Source organism: Cephus cinctus, unplaced genomic scaffold (genome assembly GCF_000341935.2).
Source record: "Cephus cinctus unplaced genomic scaffold, Ccin1 Ccin1_scaffold0160, whole genome shotgun sequence".
Lineage (NCBI taxonomy): Eukaryota > Metazoa > Arthropoda > Insecta > Hymenoptera > Cephidae > Cephus > Cephus cinctus.
Window position 1 is genome coordinate 1,841,729 of NW_014332886.1, and position 20,915 is coordinate 1,862,643.

Genomic DNA, 20,915 nt, shown 5'->3' on the forward strand with positions numbered 1-20,915 from the left:
TCTTCCTTAACCGCCCTCCGCGACTGTCTTCCGCTTTTCAGTGTAAATGCAAAATCGCGCGTAATTTATGTTGGCAAGCAACATGCCTGGCACTAGGACCCCCGCGGCGAACTTACAACGGCTTCATAATGCGCATACCCGCATCCCAGTACTTACTTATAGTCAATAATGGTAACTTACTGCATCTTACCTTGGGGGATATCTACTTTATGCCTCCGTTGCTCGAACAATGATACTTCGTTGCGATTGAGCGGTGCATGTTCGAGATGTTATCTAGTTTATGACTAAGGGGTACTAAGCACGGTCACCAGGACCTGCTAAAGTGTAAGCACAGAGAGTATTTTCTCTTGCCCTCTGTCTATCCGGACCGACTCATTACCCTGTAAGGAAGGAGTACGAGACGAAGGAGTAAAATGAAACAGGCACAAAGAAAGAGGAGTTACCACGTGGCTGTACGGACTAATAGTACCTAAGGGAACTAATTACAGCTAAACTATTCTATGAAACGTTTATCCCTCGTCTCCAGTTGTACTTATGTATGATTTGTATTGACCTATCGCACTTCACGGAATCATACGTAAAAAAAGTCTAGCCATGATTGAGATCGACGTGAACATGGACCAATGCCCAGAAGAAAATGATGCTGAGTGGATTGGAGATGGATCCGGAAAGAACGTGCGCGTTCGGGATTTATGAGAAAGACTTTCTTGAGAAGTGCGAGGTGAAAATGTAAAAGGGCACCAGGTGTAGAAGGAAGATCGTATGTGGATATATATATATATATATATATGTGTGTATATAGAGAAAGAGAGGGTAGGAGTAAATGGCTGAGCACCACATCCTTAACTCGGGCTACGGGGGTACCTCCCCTGCCCTTAACCGTACGAAAATTGTATCTCTACAGCCCTTTGCCTCTCTCCAGCGGGGTGTCGGTATCTCACCCGGACCTCATCCGATCCATGGAGACGTCTTCGTCGGGTGTCCTCCTCTATCGGGCAACTCGGTGCGTCGAGGACTATCTCTCCACGGCAGATTCGAGCATCTCGACCTCAACTCAACAATAACAAATCTTTCCCAGAGCATTGGCGTAACTGTACGAATCGACACGAGAGCGTAGCTTCTGATCAGGGTGGAGACTCGAAGGGAACCAGAAAGCGAGAACATTATCTGAATCGGTAGCTCGAGTCGCCTTGTGACGGTGATTCGAAAAATCACGTCACGATACATGTGCAGGTACTTATATACATATACCTTGCTCGAAACGTGACTCCTGTCAGATATAGGCAGGTAGTACTATAGGTTGTACATGGATATGGATCTACGTGCACATAGGGGGGCACGTATTCACCCGTTGTTCGCATGTGCGTATAGCACCATGATCTTTCACGATGTGCCTCTTGATGCGGAAGCGATAGAACAGGTGGGTACCACTCGAGATTCAATTCTCTTTGAAACTTTCCCATCCGCGTGCGGGTAACCTGCGAATACAAATTTACCATTCGACCGTTGTGCGTGCCCTCATCTCAATCTCCATCAAGGCCTCGAAGAATCCAATCGTATAATTAATGCTCGAGCATTAATTCACACCGGCTGACTGATTTCCGATGCTCATCAGTGCTGCGAACCCACCTGAAGGGTTCATAGAGTTCAGCTCGCCTCGCCCGGAAAGAAAAAGTTGTCTAAATCACGTAGCTTAGGTACGAATCCGAACGGTACCGACGCTGTTTGCTCGAACCCAAGGAAGTTCGCTCTGCGCGTCGGCTAAGCGGGGAGATATTAATAGCCTCATATTAATTCTCACTGATTCCCTACGAAATGACTGGTTGCTTGATTCCATCAATCTGCACGAGTAATAACAGGCGTAGCTTATGCGCTCGCGCCCGCGTATTTCTGCCTATTGAAGTATCCTATACCTATGTATATATAAGGATATGTGCTGCTGGTAAATAAGGACTTTGCTTGGATTGCAACTTTTGAAGATATAACTACTTTATGAATATCAAGAGTTCTCGGATGCGTAAGATAATATTGTAGCCCTCCTGCCCCCTCATCATATTCTATCAGCAGATGCGTTCCGGTCTTAATCGCTCTATTTAACATGGTTGACGCATCTATGATAATCAGAAGTTTGGATTTATCATGTATTGTATGGTCGCAGTATTACGTGACTCATAAGGTACACGCATCCGTTTTTTGGCAGTTCAGCGCCGAAATTGTGGTATAGGATAATTCAAAGTGCTGTGCACAATGCACGCTAAGTGGACGTACAGTGCCACTACGTAATCAGAAATATGAGTACAGTGCTTGGTATCACTCGTATTATCATATCACACCAAACTTCCAAAAAACGGATGTGTGTACCGCGCCCAAGTCCATTTTCCTTGTAATGGGAATTAAATGTATGAGTGGCTTATCGTAAGGATTTCTATGTTTTCGTCTGGAAGACTCAAAGCTGCACTCGTCTCTTGGGATGCAGGAAGATGCATCGGCGCGAATGTGCACTTGAGTGGGTCGAGTGGCTGTGGAGGAAAGGTGAAGCCAGTGCATCGCACGAGGTCGCGGCCGTGCATATCCAATCCTAACGACGTCCTTAGAGATCGAGAGGCTTATTGCTCGTAAATTGCGTATGGCTTCCGACTCGCTTTCTCGTTATATACCTACTGAGAAAATAATGGATTTTTACGAAAGAGATCTATAATCCTGTTATAGCAGCAAGACAAGGGGTAGATATATACTGTTCCTTATGGAATTTATATACACGAGGAGTCAGTATCGTGAATCCGATGCATCCACTGTTTCCTATAACGTCAGACGAGGCTAACGCAGTAGATGATAAAGTTAGTTATTTTAACACCCAATCTAATAGTTGGTAAGCCGATGTCAAAGTTTCACTGTTATCCGCTGAAAGAGGTCCAGATCTTTATTTAGCATCGAATCAAAACAAATTAAGACCATCCTAGAAGGCGAACGCGTTACTTTTGACGGCAGGCAATAACCATCAGCCCTTCGCCCGAGCAGCGGCGACTCGATCTAGAGGATGTTTGTTTGATTTTAATTAACATTAATTTACATAATGGCTGAGGTTAGCTCTGCAGCATCGAGGGAGAGGCACTATACGCAGACCGTGTGTGCACGATTGCATCACACGATGGCGCACTCTTGCCATTACTTGTTTGAGGCTGACTAAACTTCTTGGGCCAGCTTTCAGCGACTATCTGTCCCTGAATGTCTGACTATACTTGACCAGCTGACTATCCTGACTGCCTACCTACTTGACTGACTTAACTGACTAACTCGCTGCCATCCGCATCGAGAAAAGTGAACCCTCGGGCAATCGCTCTTGGCTTTCTAATTACAAATTAGTTATAACGTGTTCGCAGGTTCCCGCAGCGTGCATCGGTTGCATGATGATAGACAAACACTGTGGCTTGGTCTTGAACTTTGTTTTTTTTTTTTTTTAATCAGAAACTTTGCGTGTATATATTTACTGGATGCTGGAAGCTGTGGGAAACGTAAGGAAGATTATTGGATAATTCTGAAATTTTTATATCCATCGGCCAATCACTCTGTATCTCTCGTTACGATCGAATAGCCATTTAGGATCAATCCGAATGTACTTTGTGCGGTTGGACGTATGTTGCTATATTTATCGTACGCGTAGACGTATCAACAGTAGGAACATTCAATAACGAATCTCCACATCCACCTTGTATTTGCATCTGAAACATATCGCTGCCGTCCACGGGGTACGGGTTCTGATTTCGCAAGGAAACTTTACTCCGTTCGGCTTCGTTCGCAGCTCGCTTCGCGTTCCCTCTTAGATCCTAGAGTGCTATACTTTCAAATCTGAGCCGTGAGAATTTGCAGAATGCGCTGGGTAAACGTCGATGCCAGGTCGTTACACATTTGGCAGACTTGATAGATAGGGGTCTCTTCGTGAATATGCATGACGCTCCGCTGCGCGCCAGCTTGATCGAAGTGACTCAAACGCAGCGACACTTATTTCGTAATTTTGTAATTGGTGTTTCTCGGGTTCGCCACCGTGCGCTCTTAACGTGCGGTGTCTCCGCGTGAACGTTCTACCTAATACGCTTATTTCAGTTTTACAAATTTTATTAAAAAATTGAATATTCGTTACAAGTGATCAAAATCATTGGACGATTGTGACTAACCCTTAATTCAAATCACTCGAATTTATTCTTATGAAAGTCTAGTATTATAATTTATATAGAAATTCATTTACCCTAAATAGGATAATTGGTTATTATTAATTTTTTTAATAATCGTTTCGTTACTAGACGCATATGCGAAACGATATATACCATTATTCTGGTATTAGATTTTATATGAACAAGCTCGTCTTCAAGGACTGTAGTCTTATGGGAACAAGACTGTCCGCCGCCACTCACTCGTTCCTCCTGTAAGAAAATCAAATGGATACATCTCCCATTTTCATCCCACACCCATTTCCATATATTATGCATTCCCTATTTTGAAATTCTCTCTAGCCTAGTTACCGTGTCTAGCCCCAGCTGAGCTCTCGCTGAAACCGGCACCGATGCTTTTTCGCATATCAACTAGCTATTGACTCATCATCTAACAAAGGGTTTGGCAAGCTAACGAAATGCCAATCCGAATGCTTACAAGAAATGGACAATGGGTAGAGGTAGTATTACTCTCCCCATCTCTTAGCATATATCTTACACGTATCCAGTAGACCGAGAAACTGAAAGCTTTTCTGATCAAGCTTATCTAGCTAATGAAATACAATATACCTATTGTCCTATTGTCTTTATTTAAATTTACGCATTGCTCGTTGCTACCTCTAATAATTATTTATTTTTTCCATATTTTTGGATGCCTATTCGTTTTGATGGGAAAATATTTATCAGTCGGTCAAATGACATTACCACCCTGTTTTACTGATAAGATCCAACATGGTATTTAACATGGTTGAGAATCACTGATATTGCTCTACTTTCTGTCTCCTTCCTGCCGCCTTCGCGTGGACAGGCTACTTGAACCGACGCTACATTATATATAGACGCACGCATATGGCGTAGTCATACGCTTTACGCTTTAACGCTTGCGATACGCTCACTGTGAACTTTTAATAGCTGCCTGAACTCATAATACGGCAGTTCCTTAATATCCCATTGGGATCGTTCGCTCGGTTCGCAATGTCAAAGATTTCAAAAACACCCCAGCTATCCTGCTAACTGAGACTAAGGAATATTCTACGGGCAATAATGGACCGTGGGAAACCATCCATCATGAAACAACTATGTAATAAGCATTTAGATAATGGGGCCATTGTTACGCTTTGGAGGAGACCGTCATCGAGAGACGAAAGGATTACTCGAACAAATGTCAATTATCTTCTCAGGGTTTCTCGAAGTTTAGATATACTTCCGATTTGCATATTTCGAGGTAAAAAACTCATTCATAGTCGTTACGAAATTTATCGTCAGGTTTTTATATGGGCTTCGCCTACTTCATTCTTTTCTTTTTAATTCTACGATTATTGACAAACTTGACAGAAGTGCATAAGTAAATTTTTGAAGTTTATTTTTTCAGCTATGAATATCTTTGAATAAATTTTTTGCTGTTCTTAACAAAATCCAATATAGCCATGACTAGCGATACTTGATTATTTTTGACTTTGACGTGTTGTAAAATTTTCTTTTTTTTTGTTATTCTTGGATTAAATTTACTGTCGCCTAACCGGTGGAACGTGGGAGGCTCGTGCTCGAGGTTCTGTAACCGATATTACCTTTTACAGAAAATAAGCTTATCCCATTGGAAATAAGTAATGTCGTAGCCTTGAGTAAGACACTCTTGAGCAATCGGACCATTGCAGTGTTCGCAATAGCAGTGGCATTGTGTTCTTCAAATGGTCTTTGAAACGAGTGGCGTACGATGATTCCAACAAGGGAGAATTCTCTCAGCAGCTTGTAATGACGTACACGTGTGTAACACTTAATAGCGACATACCTATGGGAAAACTGTGTAATTCACGTGTAATTGTAAAAATCTTTATTCCAATCTAAATCTACGATGGTCGGATATAATAATGCGTTGGATATAATTTATTATTGGAATTAAATAAATTCGAATTGCGCGCGCAATTTTGATCCTCGTGTTTAATGTTTCATATTGTTAATATATAATACACTTGATAAAAGTTTTATTCCCGGATAGCAGCCCGGACAACCGTGCACAGTTGACAACCCATAACTCACGCAAATTGCGTAATACGTACGTACGTGACCGTAATGAAAAAAATCTTTGATTTATAGATCAATCGCGTGAGACGTACATACAGAGATCGAAATCGAAAAAAGTGTGATTTATGTACAACAAAATATCATAAGGCTAATTGTGATCGAGACACGCAAACGAGTAAAAGTACGTAAAAAAGGGAAGTATAGCAAAGCAAAGTGTCGTTATCCGTTATAAAATAAAAGAGTCAAGAAAAGAAAATAGAAATCGATACTATCCCAATCCGAATCTCTATTAGGTATATAAATAAAAATGTCAAAAATATATGTATACATACATGAAGATATCTCAGACAATTTAAGGTGAACTCAAATATAACCTTACGCATTACATATACTTAATTGTCGAGCACGCTTCTAGTATATCATAGCAATATTTAATTCTTCGAACCGATGATAGTTCCTGTAAACCAGAAATGATGATCCTCATTTAGTTACCCATGGTGAAGCGATGAATTGGAAGTATGATGCATGAGTTTGAAACGTGCCTAATTTCAATATCCACTCTTGATATATCGCGTACGTGAATTTCATGCTGGTATTCGTTTCACCTGTTGGTCTTTGAACCGCGCTAATACATCAGAGATAAGTAACGTACTACGCCAAACCCTGTATACTTAACTATCATCAATCCTTAGCCATAGATACCGTGAATATTTATTTGCCTAGGATCACGATCGATTACTCTGATAAGCGATATGCCAATTAAACAAATCGTCTAAATCGTAAAAATTCCCCACAAAAAAATAGTGCAACGAATTTCTCAAAATCATATGTTATTTGTACTGGCACTCTATAGTAGTTCTCATGTGGGACATAGGCAACAGTATAGATATACAAAGCATCTATAATACAGCTATACGATAGTTATGAATAATTTTGTTTAAGTTGCACTCGAAGGCTGTTGCAATACTCATAAAAGTGCATTCGGGCAGCTTGCGGTCAGTCGGAACGAAATGTTAGTTCGTCAGGGTGTTACTCATACGGCGCCCACGCGAATGCGTGCATTGTGGTTGAGTTACGCGAAGGTAGATGTGTAGCTACGAAGAGCGTAGGTGCTCTTCTTGTTCGCACACTAATCTTCCTCGTAATGTATTTCGGTAGAGGCAGATACGACCATCCGAGATCGTTGCTGCACTTCTCACTTTTTAGGATCTTCACGCATATAGCTTGGGCCCTTGAACGAAACTCAAAATGGATTATCGGCTAGCATGTGATGCGTTAGTTGCATAGGAATAATTTTTGTTCATACTGATTTAAGTAAGAAACGGTAAAATAAAGTTCAATCCAGACGAAGACAGACCGGGTGGACTTTTGGTGCGAAAACTGGGACAATTTTAAATGACCTAGACACTTATGCTTTGTCCCAGTCAATGCAATTCTTGTAACTCAATAATCGTCGTACCTTCTAAAAAATATTTCTGGCAAGGAAACGCAGTGACATTTATTTATCGAACGGTCATTAAGAAAGTTCTTTCTATAAGAAGTATTACATATGGCTATTCGCTAATTAATTATCCAATGCTCATATCGCACACCTCGTTAGCCAAGTGAAACAACTGCAACTTTCGGAGCCGACATTGTGCAACGAGTTTCAAGTCCTACATGGTTACCTTCGATAAAAAGATTTAAAGACACTGGTAGCCGACTAGATGCGGAAATCCCTTTAACAAATTCGTATATAAAGACGACGGTGGTACAGGAGGCAGCTGGACTCAAGAGATATTTAGTAGGTATATCCAAGAGACGTAATGAACACAAATAGCTATTGCGTTGCACGCGAGTACTTCTGTCTTTGGAGATAATGGTAACTGCTATCCATTGCGGGAGGCTGACTTGTTATTCTTACTTGAATAGCTTACCGATGCGCTTAACTGTTTTGGCGTTATTGCCGGTCTTTAGCAGTAAGTATAATCGAGATGAGGTCTTTTTTTTTCAGCTGTTGTGCAAATTCACCAGGAGCACCTGTATCGTTTGTTTGGTGCTATTTAGCTACGGGTTGAATCGTTAAGGAACGATTCATTGATATTGATAGAATGTAGATCGCATTGGCTATATACAAGCTTTTTATACCGCATTATAAAGCACTATCGTATTATGCATTTTCATAGAGTAAACTCCACGCATTGGCGTATGGCTGAATGCCGTTAGAGTTTTACGAGGTTAATGTGCAAAACCCGCGGCTATAGGGAACTGCGGTGAACACGTAACAGCTTGATGAATTATAAGGCTCGATAAGGTCGTATGCGTTAATTTATTATCCTTGTAATCGGGTTTTTTTTCTTTCGAGCTAGGGAAAAATATGCGAACGGCTTGAGAGTTAGCGAGTGGTGGGGGCACACAGGAAGCCGCTGGTGAAAAATCGAAATTTATTAGCCTACCAGTGAAGATCCTCACGTGTGTACCATGCATGCTTCTTACCGTAACACGCGCGCCGATGCACCTCTAACATTCTTCCGAAGGTTATGACGTAACTTGACAATTTTTTTTACCCAATTCCTATCCCGATTATTTAGTTATATGCGGACTACTGGTGACAGTCGTATCCGCTTATTTTGATTTAAAAAAATTTACAGCATCCACAAAGCGGATAAATCTCTCCAGTGGTTGCACACGGTGTTGTAGATTTTCTACTGTATTGTATCTTCAATCGTGGACCCGATGACCTGTAAATTTCTGTAGTCTTTATCGCGACAGGGATGCTGCGGCAAGACTGCCTTGTTCCTTAAATAAACGCTACTTAATAGTCATCGATAGTGGTAATCAAACATGTCTGGCTTACTTGCGGTAACCTCGAGTGCAATCTTGCACGAAGGTATTCAAGGATCGTTCTCTTAAGCCACCACGCGCTCTCGACGCATAGCTCATCTGCTAGCATGTCGCAGGTGAGCGCATGTGCAACTACTCCTCGGATGCACCGCATGGACAGTGCATATACAACTAACGCTTGCGCATCTTGCGCATCTTGCGCGACTTGCGCCGCTTGCTCTTGAAGTGTCCGTTCTCAACGAACGAACAGCCGGCCAGCCTAACCACCTAGGGCTCGTCTATCACTCGTCGATAGATTTATCGGGTATCGGCACCTCCACGTTCCGCCCCACATCGACGATTTATAGTCGCCCTCGCGTCATTGAAAACGAGGTTGCGTGTCTCAAAGCCTAAACATAGTTTCTGCTACAAGCAACTTGAAGTCACTTCCGAAAGAACGTTCTTTCTGCGAAAATTTATAAATATCGACAGTACGCGTCTGGAGTGAAAATTAAAGAGAATCATTTAAGTGACTTTAAAATCAAAGTGATCTTTAGTAATTTTTTAAAAAGTAAATTTCGTTATTCTCTCTCAGAAAGCGTGCATCTGCGTGCATAAGGATCCATTCGTTTCGTGTCAATTGTATACGACCGTATAGTTACCGTTTGACTGGTGATCCTCGCCGAATAACTGGTACAGGTTTACTGCAGTGAATACGATAACAGTTTTCGCGCTGGGTCCGCAGGCGACGTGTCGAATATCGTGTGGTTAGAGTCTGATCGTAAGAAAGCGGCTTAATGTGGTAGCAATGCAATGAAAAGAAAAGGCAAAAGTACAGTGATTGAGAATGAGAGGAGTCCTGTAATTATCAGTCTGGAATTCGGTTAACGGATCGTACCTGTCAGTGATATGCATTTCCTTCTCGAAACTTTTTTTTCATTCTGCCACACGTGCATATTCAAGTCAGATACCATATGCATAGCGAGTGGTCTTAAGCAAGGAGTTACTTTTCTTTTTTTTTTTTTTTAATTCAGTATGAATTAAACATTTTTTCTTCACACGTACGCGATGTACGATTCTTTACTCTTGTGCAATATTGTTGCACTCGTTCATCGCTACACATCTACACGCATTGACTCCTGGATTCGTTTCTCAAGTTATGACATTATATCACGGTTAGAGATGATGCTATCTCCTATCCAGGAACACGACGAGCTGCCCGTCGACCATTAGTATCGATGTTCTCACGCCTTTGTGGCGTACGATCCTGGTTACACATTGTTGCAGTATCGCTCTCCTCTTATCTCCTGTGCCATCGCAACAATAAATAATGATTTATCGAAAAATTAACCCGCTCTTTTCACGATCTTTGCTTATATGTTACTGTACGTCGTACAATAGCTTAGATAAACAATGAGGCATCGGTAAGTCAAGTTGAACTTTTTTTTCCTTCATTTTTTTTTTTACGATAATTAATTTTTTAATGGCGAGTCCTCATTTTTCTCTTTTTACTTCAGTCTACTTGCTTGTTCCGTTTTGCGTTCACTTTCACCGGTAAATAATTACTACTTTGTCAATTAACATACACGAGGCAATGCTTCATGATAATAACTTTGTGGTAACGTGCCGCTGGACAAAGAGATAATTAGCTCCTTGTAATTTACAGCTTTTGGAATTACCCTCTTCTTATCAAGGTGCGACCTCAATCCGTCGTCGTTTGTCAACCACGAAGCTCATATCGATTATTCGAATCTAAAATTTTCTTTTTTTATGTCCTATAACCGTTAAACAGGCTCACGCCAAATTAAGGAATCTTACTTTAAGGCAGTTCACAAGTATTTCCAATACCGTCTGGCTTCACTAGACCAAGTATCGTATTTCCAATTCCAACTATCACTTCCATGATACATGGAAGAACTCGTTCTTTCTATTTTACACCCACGACTACGAAACTTAATATATCTCTTTCGACATAAGACACAGTACCATAATCGTTACGTTGAATTATCGATTCCAAAAGTCAATAAAAAAATATACATATATACCTGTATCCTCGTTTTATACCTAGCCTCATTATCGTTCTGACAAGAATCAATAATCATAATTATTCTGAATAGTGCAACATTGTGGACTCGGTATATATATACATAACTATTATTACCCATAATTTCCACGTTCTAGGAATATCCCCAAGTAGCTTAATTAGAGGGTTCTGCGAATTCACTTTTTTTTTCTTTGAACTCACATATCCCTGTCATCTCGTTACAATCGTTAATGCCAACTCCAGCCTGAGGTCTATGATCTTGGGAAGCCTAATGGACAGTACGAGTCCACAATGCAACTGAAAAGTCTGTCTGATGTAAGTCTGACCTGCCGTCTCTCTCACCTACGGCCTAACTTAACCCCAGAGCATTATCGGTAATAATGCACTCTTACCACGTTTCACCTTCTTGTTCATCTTCCTATTCACGTTGGTACGTTCTCTTTGCTCTTACCTACATGTTTCATCTTTCCACCGATGGTTCCAGGAGGCCAGGGGTAATTGATAATGTTAAACGCCGAGGTTAATCCGCCGATTTATGACCGGAATGTACCGTGGATTTTTCGAATCTGCCAAATTGAGGGATAATCAGCTGACATTAATGGATCCTCTCGCGGCGGATGGCTATATGGTATATAAGTGGAAATTAGGGTTACGTACGTACATACTTGGCTTGTATGTCGATAAATTATAAATGCATCTACTACCGAGCTGTTTCACGGACGTTTGATCTATGGTTTTAGGATTTCAAGTTATTTTACGAGACTCGATGGAATTACGTGATATAATTTTTTCGGGGGACAGTGATGCAATACGAATGTAAATCCATGAATTGCAGTTGGGTCATCTGACGTTCTTGCGAATCTTTATGGTGTATCGTACGGGACTCTTGTATGGGTTCATAAACAATTTTCATTCCTGCGCATATTTCGTATGCTTCTACGAAATGTACAAAACGGAGACTGTCACTTGGCCGTTTTCGCTAACTACACGTATTTGTCTCTTACGATTCCTGATAAGGCGGAGTACCCAATGTTCCGTCAAGTTTACACAAGTCTCCATGGTTTCTTTTAGGACAGTTCATTAATGTATGTCGCGCAGAAATATACGGAGCTCTGAGGATAACGCAATTCTTTATAATACAGTCATGTTTTTTTCAGAGAAACTGCAAAGACTACGAAGATAAAAATCGCATGTGATCTCGCGACGTTACGTATTGCTACACGTATAAAGGGCATTCTGTAAAATTTACCATAAATCAAACAACCAGTAGGCGCTGTAATAATCAAATAAACCGATCATCAAGCTCGAACTGAAATTCATCCAGGAATATCCATAAGCCAATAAATTTCAGTGCAAACCCGGTATGGCCGTTACGATTCCACATTCCGGAAATTCTAGCCGCCAAGGTATTGGCTCTCATGCAACTTTAATTAGTAACAGTAATGTCACGGGTATTTAACATGCTTGTCGCTTTGCGAGAATCGCAAGAAACCCCGGCAGCAGCCCCGGTAGACGCACATGAATCTCACATTGACTATTACAATATTCATAAGCGTTAGAAAATACCAGCAAGCTCTCGGCTCTTGTAGGACGATCGTGACATGTTTCGCTGTACACAGTCGTTGACCCGATATATCGCAGTTCGATGATTTGTGGAAACGTTACTGGCTAAAGCTGATCACCTCATTTTACACATAACAAGTATACCATATAACCATGTCTAGCATAGAGAACATCAGCCAAGTGGATGGCTGCTTGAATAAAAAAATTAATTTTCATATTCGTCAAGCATAAATATACTTTACTGTCTTTCGCAACGACAATAACGACTAATGCGACCATATCGAAGGAAATTATTCTGAAACGTCACTCATGGAAAACTTCAATAGAATCTCCGAAGAAATCGTCTCGGCGAAGGTCTCGCGGAAGTGAAGCCAATCAAAGGCCACGTTTTCTATATTAGAATGATACAGTTTCTTCCTATTCTCCTTGTTCCTTGTTGTGACATGATTTTTATGATATATATTTTTGTTCCAGTGTCACCATCATTGTCAGTGAGAGATGCCGTCAGGGAAAGGGATCAGGAGCGCGAGAGGGATACACAGAGGGAACGAGAGCGGGAGAGAGAAAGAGAAAGAATACGTGACAGAGAATCTGAACGAGAGAGGGGACGACAACAGGAAGGAGATACGGGAAGAGAACGTGAGAGAGAGACACGGGAACGGGAACGGGAACGGGAACGGGAGCGTGGAAGACAACGAGACAGGGATTGGGACAGGGAACGCGAGGTTTCCGTATGTATGATGGAACCGCCAGATCCTGTATTCGTCTCCTCGTCGGCAGCACTTCTGGCGTTGCAGAGGATAAAGGAAGCTTCTTTGTAAGTAAAAGAAAATAAGTACAGTATATAATTGAATTAATTTATCTTATATCTATAGAGATTGATTGTGACATTGTGTAATCGTCATTGCATAATTTCAATGTATAAGTCAATGTTGTGGTGTGCTACGTTAATGCGATTTTCAGTTACATGTATACAGGAAATCACGTGGTTCCACGTGCGTTAGAAATAATTATATATTAACGCTCATCCAATTAAGCGAGACGCGAGCTGTTTCTATCGCGTTCAGTGGGAGTTATTGTGTGCAGTAAATTAAGGTATCCGGTTCTTGCAACTCACGGTGCAAACCCCGCACAAGGGGAGGCGTGTACAGTTGAGGTTTAACCGGTAACGTTAGCATAACTATATACATATACAATATACGAATGTGTATCGGGACTGCATTACGTCTGGCTCAGCTAGAGGCGTCACTACTAGACGCGTTTCGTTATCTCGTGCGAAACGGATTTATGTTATCCTAAATACTGCTTCTTCTACGTTTTACGATGTATAACGTGCGAAGGCTCTTTGTCCAGATGATATACGACTTCGGCAATAGATCGGCCAACCGTAACGCGCAGCCTCACTGTACGCTTCGTAGTTTATTGGTATCAAACAGAACGCGTTAAATACTCGGTGTTATCTGGATTTTATGGTAAATAATTGAGAGATCGTCATCGAACGGGTTATTATTTTAAAATTAAATGAAACTTTTATAACGCATTCGTCACGGGAGATTACTTTTGTGAACGTTCCTCCCGCTATGGCCATTAAGATTAAGAACTGTAATCGGAGTGAATTCGCGGTACGAGGGTTTACATTATAATGTTGAATTGGTAAGTCGAGCTCATGAATTTTTAACCGCGTTAATAATACGGCGCGAAAACGAAAGTAAGCAAAGTCGCAGATTGTGAAGTGTTCCTTGCGGTTTGCTTTGTGATGACTGTCCTCTAGGAATTTAATTGACGCTTAACTTTTCACTTGTTCGTGGATTACGGAATCGTCAGCTCTTGGCCTTAATAAAATCAAACTTCTATTCACTTACTATCTTTTATATTGAGACGCACAATTTCCTTTCTCGTTTAATTGACAAAGTTTTCTTCGTCGGTAGTACAGTAGGTATGTATATATATATATCTACTGATCCTTTTTAAAATGAAGTCGTTACGTTTTCTTCTGGATTCTAGTGTTGACATTTGTATCTAGAGATGCTCGTGCCAGTCGAATTTCTTATCGCCATAGTTGTCATAACCGATGTCCTAGTAAGTATAAGGTATACTTTAATGCCTTCTGCCGAGGAAGTAAAAAGTAAAGCTACCGCTCTTCAGGGATCTTGACAGTATCGATCAGGACCAATGTAGAGGCGCGGTGTGACTGCAATGACTTTAGTCATTGAAGGATATATTGCCCTGAAGGTATGTCCGTGGTTCGGTCTCTCTGCAATGCACGAAGCCTGTACGCAGGCCGCTCCCGTTATTGTTGACCGTTTCTTGCCGGCTACCATCCAACTTCTGAATCCATGATCCGATCGAATCGCATCCGATTGGCATGGCGTGGATGGCTTTGATAGTGGAAAAACAAAGCGGCAAACTCTGCGAACTCGACGATACTCGAGGCACGCACGTACGCATCCTTGGATGCACGGATTCTACATTTTTTTCTGACTTCTACGTGTATACTTGCTTTGATTCTATTCTAGAAAAAATTACATATTCCCAGCACGCTCGTATACATTTTAACATCAATATTAATAAACTTACGAAAAATCATGCTATGACTTTTATCATGCCCATATGATCAGGGGATACAAAAGTAATGTTACACTTACATGGGATGTCCGATTTCATGTACTAATTGAGATATTTTATTGCTCGGTTTTTATGTAATAATTTCATTTGAATTTCTGTATGAAATTATTGTAATCTCATAATTCTTACACGAAGGAGCGTTTATAGTTGATTTTTAATTTTTCACGGTTTTACTGATTACAGAGTATTTCACAAGCGGCCTGTCTTGGCAGCAGGCATAGGAATTGGCGGCAGAGGCAATGGCGGTGTTAGTGGAAATGGCAGTCTTGGAGTTGACAGTGAGTGTGGAGATGCACTGAAAAGACGTAAAGTTCATCGATGCGACGTGGCGGGTTGCGACAAGGTCTACACGAAGAGTTCGCATTTGAAAGCTCATAAAAGAACTCACACGGGTAAGTCTCGAACCGATGTTAATAGAGTAATTTTATGAAAATTTATAAAAAATAATTAAAATTAAAAAATCCAATAATTTTATTTATTAGACACCCTATATATTGTAATATCATAGAAATCTGCAAAGCATTTCAAAAGTTCCCGCCGTTCCGTGGTTAACGTAATGACTCGAGATTTCGCACGGACAACATCCTTTCGACAACCAACTTCATTTATCATACTATGCATAAACAAATGCCACTAGACGGCGAATCATGATGAACGATCCATGTTAACAGACGTCGCTACCGCGCGTTAAAACAAATTAAATCGTCCAGCAATGCATTACGTTACCGAACGATATATTTGTCATTCTAACATTTACTTGCATAATTTCACAGCATCCACAGATACGTATTACGTTAACAATATTACTCACGTAGAAAAAAAGCATAAGGGCACAATGAGTATCAAGGCACATTGTGTTCCAATGACGAGCCAAGGCTCAAGCCGCTCCGGTAAATTGACTTAAAATGGAGTTAATTAATAGGAGTAATGGGGATGTCATTATCCCGCGAGACTCGCTTTCCCATTTGTCGTGAATACGGACATATCGCGCAGTCAACGTAAAAGGTAAAAGGAAATCACTTTTGTCCGTGCCCCGAGCCTTACTTCAATGCAGATTAACGTCATTAAGACTATTCTCCCACGTTAAGTCGTTGCTGCATGATTACCGAATGCCCAGGAACGCTTCCACGGGAAAATTTATATACCTCCATTTAATTATTAGTTAATCATTCCCCACGAGGACTGTACGATTATACGTACGTCAAGATCTCGAGTGACTCACTCGATTTTACAAAGTTGTCGTAATAACATCTAATAATAATTTGATTACGTTATTGCGATACGTCTGCCGAATAGAAAGAAAGGAATCAGACATTAAAGCGATCAATGGCGCCTTTTGCTTTCGATCGAAAGATAATGACCGCGATTCTTGATTCGGGAAGCGGCAGAACTCGTAGAAGGCGTTCCGTTGAAAGTCGTGGTTAGAGAATTTCCGGTAGATGGCTTGGTGAATCATTGCCATCATCCAGAAGGTAAGGTGGTGGGGAGGGCGTGGTCGTGAGAACCAGGATCTTTTGTCTGGTCCAGGGTGCACGGGGAAGCGACGGTTCTCAACCGTACGCGAGTGGCATATATAGTTATATATATAATGAACAAAAATTTTGGGTACCTTTTGTTTTGCAAGAAAATCATCACGTAATAAAGAACGCAGTGTAACGAGTCGAACACGCTTCGTGCATTAAGCGTCTATTATTGCGGACAGTTTTATGAAATCCTAGTCGTGATTCAGAATGCAAAGGCCAGTCAGCACTCCCTTCGGGTATTGTGCTCTACGAAATAATTGTTTCTACGATTGTACCTTAGCAGTATACCTACAACGTAGAGTTAACGTAACTGCCGACAATCTATCATTCTAACACTGGACTATTACCTATTATCCAGATATCTTCCGAAGGTGCTTTAAGCCGCGTGTCCAATGTGGGAAATGCCAATTCGTTGATTACCGTAATTCCACCACCTTCCACTCGATAAATCATCAGCTCTTGGATTTCGCACAATTTGAAACTCCCGCGAAAATTATTCCTACCTCTCCGAGATAACTTCGACGCTTTATCAGTATCAGTACGAATGGTCAATTATAGGCGATGCCAATCAGTATCACATTTCCGTGAGTAAAGTCACGTATATTTCTTGCAATTGCAATTTTCGTCACTCGCTCCGTACTGATTTGCCCAATTTGCATTAATATCGACGTAGATATGGGAATCGGTAAATTCAAGTGTCCCTTTAAACGATTTGCGAATTCTCCAGCGTAAAACAACTGACACGTTACAAGTTCGATTCTCATGAATTTTCCGCGATAATTTGCATCGAATTTGCATAGGCCTGTGTTACTGGTATTATAATGACCATAGGGCAGCTGCTGTCTGGTTTCTGTATTATCCGCGACTACCAACGTGCAACATGCAAAATCTCCTCGCGCGCTCAGATAGTAACGCATCGCATGGACACTATGGCGTAAGGATAGTTACGAGCTAGTAATAGCCATGGCCGCCAGCTAATCTCATGGTTATGTGATTAAAGACTGTTAGAGATGCTTGCATGGTATACCGTGTGAAAAGGTATTAACAACGATCCTATATGGATAAAGAATAGTTAAGGACAGAATCCCTTAGCACCATATAATGGATAGTTATACCGTAAGGGAGAACTCATCATACTTCGGCATGTAAGTATATATACATGTTCCGATTGAGGAACACTGCTGAGGAATCACCAGAATGTTAGACTCCATAGCAGCGGACTAGCGTGACCTCTGATAGACAGGAGGAGGTTTAAGTCGAACTTATGTATTAATTAAAGCGAATTAGCTTTGGCATAAACTAGACAACGATTATAGATATACATGCGTGTACGTTATACGCGGCTCAGACCACCATACCAACAACATGGTCCATGGTAGATTTATTCGCGAACGAACTTTATAATCCCATACCGGCGAGGTATACGATTAAAAATGCACTCGTATTTCTCAGAGGGAAGGTCAGGACCATAGTAGATACCTGGACATGGACCACGTAGGGAGGATAGTTATTTCTGAGAAAACGTTTATAATCAAATCGGCGGTATCTCACGCGAGCTAGATATTTTTTCTCCACAAAATCGAATATAGATCATTAACGATCGTGGATGTTGAAAAATAAATAAAACTATAAGAAATTGCGCTGCTCTCTAAGTGTTACACAGGTACAGTAATAAATAAAAAATTTGCAACCGTCGGCTTCTTCGTGTTTCTCGCCACTTATGCTGTCAACGTTAATTTTTATTTTATTCTTTATTTTCTTCCTGTCCCTCCTCTCGGTATCATTTCCTGTGCCCAGAACCGTTAACGTACTATTCCGACGTGCACAGCGTACACGTTTAACTACAACGTGTCGAGATTCTCGGCAGGCGATAATGAAATAATTAAGAATCCACTCCCAATATAACTTTGGATTCACGTTTATCAAGGTACCGCGTAACGCATGATGTATGCCACTAACATATATGAATGTACCACCATATGGAATTTTTCGCATAGTGCCTATCGCACAGCCGGCGAACGAATCCTGCCTGGTCGAGGATGACTTTGCGATTTCGCTATAGGAGCGGGAAGTGACGAGAAGATTGTCGAGACTCTCGTAGATCTCCAGCGAGTGTGATGCTCGGGTTTTTCCGTGCTCGGGGTCAAAGGCCGTGTCCGGGATATGGGAGATCGGTGGGACCGTTCTGATATTTCGGTGAACCTGGATGTAGATTCAAAAGTCTCTGCGAAATTGTAACGTAAGACGGTCGAGAAAAATGACGATCCATATGTAACAGAGAATAATTGGCAACGCGTGAGGACTATAGGCAAAGCAAAACTGGTATATCTATAGAGATTTTCTATGTGTATATGTCTACTTTAGCGAGTTTATCTCAAGGTGCCTTGGCAGTAATCTATGATTTATGAATTTGATCGCGTCCACCGTAGTCGCCTTCCGTGTACGTAATTATACGAAAGTGCTCTACACACCAGTGCCGATCCGAATGCCATACTATAGGGGTTAGCCTTTGTCCCGGAAATGAGGATAAAACATTGCGCGAACCCTAACGACCGTCGATGTCTTCGTACGAGGAATCAGAGTCGACGGAACTCGCGATCTCGCCATAAAGTCATAATAAGGCTGTAGCACGAGACGCAAGAGATTTTTCTCACGCACTTTCGGCGAGCGTCCGTAGACGTCGAGAGCCGCCGTTAATCCTTCATGGAATCTTGGGCGTGTCCGAACGCCGCTGTTTTGCCCTGTTCACGCATCCGCGGAACCTCTAATCAACTTCTACTTAAGACGTTAATTCGACGTATTATACCAACAACGTACTAAAGCTATAGTTGTAAACACTTGAATGCTCCTCCATGGTACGACTACCACTTGGAAACTATATTCAAGACCGACCACGAATGCTCGTAAAAGCGTCTCAGTGGGATCTCATTAAAGTCACTCTTTAACTCGCGCTGTCTTTACACGAGTCCGTATGTGTTTCAAAAGTGAATTAAGAATGGTCCTTATTTAAAAATACCACTATTTGAATAAACATTCTTATTAATACCTTTAAAGTCATTTTATGAAATGTGGAAACCCCATAGAAAGAATGGTATTTGAATAGGATTGAGTTGGATAAGTGTACCGATCGACAATCGAATTTTAATAAAATGTAATGTGATAATATGAACGTAGATATTGCGCATTTAAAGAGCGTGACCAGATTCGATAAAGTTTCTAATAATAATTCCACTACCCGTAGCATATCGAATAGAAGTGTTTTAATTGTTCGCGAATAATTCGCAGTATAAATCATCTCGGTAACCGTACTTCACCCCATAATACCCAACGAGCAAAGTAACAAACGAACGGTCTACGTCACTGTACCGCAGTTAATTAATGTGATCAAGGAGGTAACGCGGCGTTAATCTATGATGCAATAAACGCGATGCTAATTCACAAAAATACAATCAAAATGCATTAATAACGAGGGAATTAATGCCTGATAGTCCTGTGTACTCTCTAGGCCGCTCACGTGCACTCCTATAGACCCATATATCGTGCAACGCTCGTAAATGGACTAATTACTCACAATTACGCAACGCCGCAGTGCATTTCTTCCCTATCATTAATTTATACCCCTCGGCCCCCTCCTTCCGTGCCAACTTACATAATAGGCATTATATTCGCCAATAAGTCCCTCGGCGCGACACCCCTGCCCCATTCGTCACATCGTTCAAAAAGACCTTGCTGATTAGGAATCATCGAGGCGTCCTTGGACGTAACTCGCGGTACCACCGTCGCGACGACAACGGTGCGGATAACGATCAGCGTCTAGCGGAGATCCAGGACGGGAACGCAGCATCCCGATTGTCAATGATCCCATTATCCGGATTCACTCTAGCGGTAATAGGCTCGTATCGTTGATTTGAACTTTGATAGTTCGTCTTCGTCGGTCAGTGGTTGGACGATGCCGATTGCGTCATCGAGATGTGACCGGTGCTGTTTCACCTATACGTCTACGTGCTGGAGAGTTCGAGTTACTTGCGTGAAAGCGGCGCAAGCACGGCTATGGCTACGGGACGTGAATACAATAGAAGAGTGATGGGCAGTTCTGAGATCCGTGCCCGTTTGAGACGCGCGCGACAGCTG

At 41.5% G+C, this 20,915-nt stretch overlaps 1 protein-coding gene across 5 annotated transcripts in view; it reads left to right on the forward strand.

Moving 5' to 3' along the window:
• LOC107263760 (zinc finger protein squeeze) overlaps positions 1 to 20,915 on the forward strand; it is a 216,448-nt gene that overhangs the window by 187,537 nt on the left and 7,996 nt on the right. For all 5 annotated transcript variants that reach the window (XM_015731305.2, XM_015731308.2, XM_025080946.1 and 2 more), the window contains 2 exons: positions 13,111 to 13,453; positions 15,445 to 15,653. In XM_015731305.2, coding sequence (XP_015586791.1) covers positions 13,111 to 13,453; positions 15,445 to 15,653 — 552 coding nt within the window. The remainder of the gene's footprint in view (positions 1 to 13,110; positions 13,454 to 15,444; positions 15,654 to 20,915) is intronic.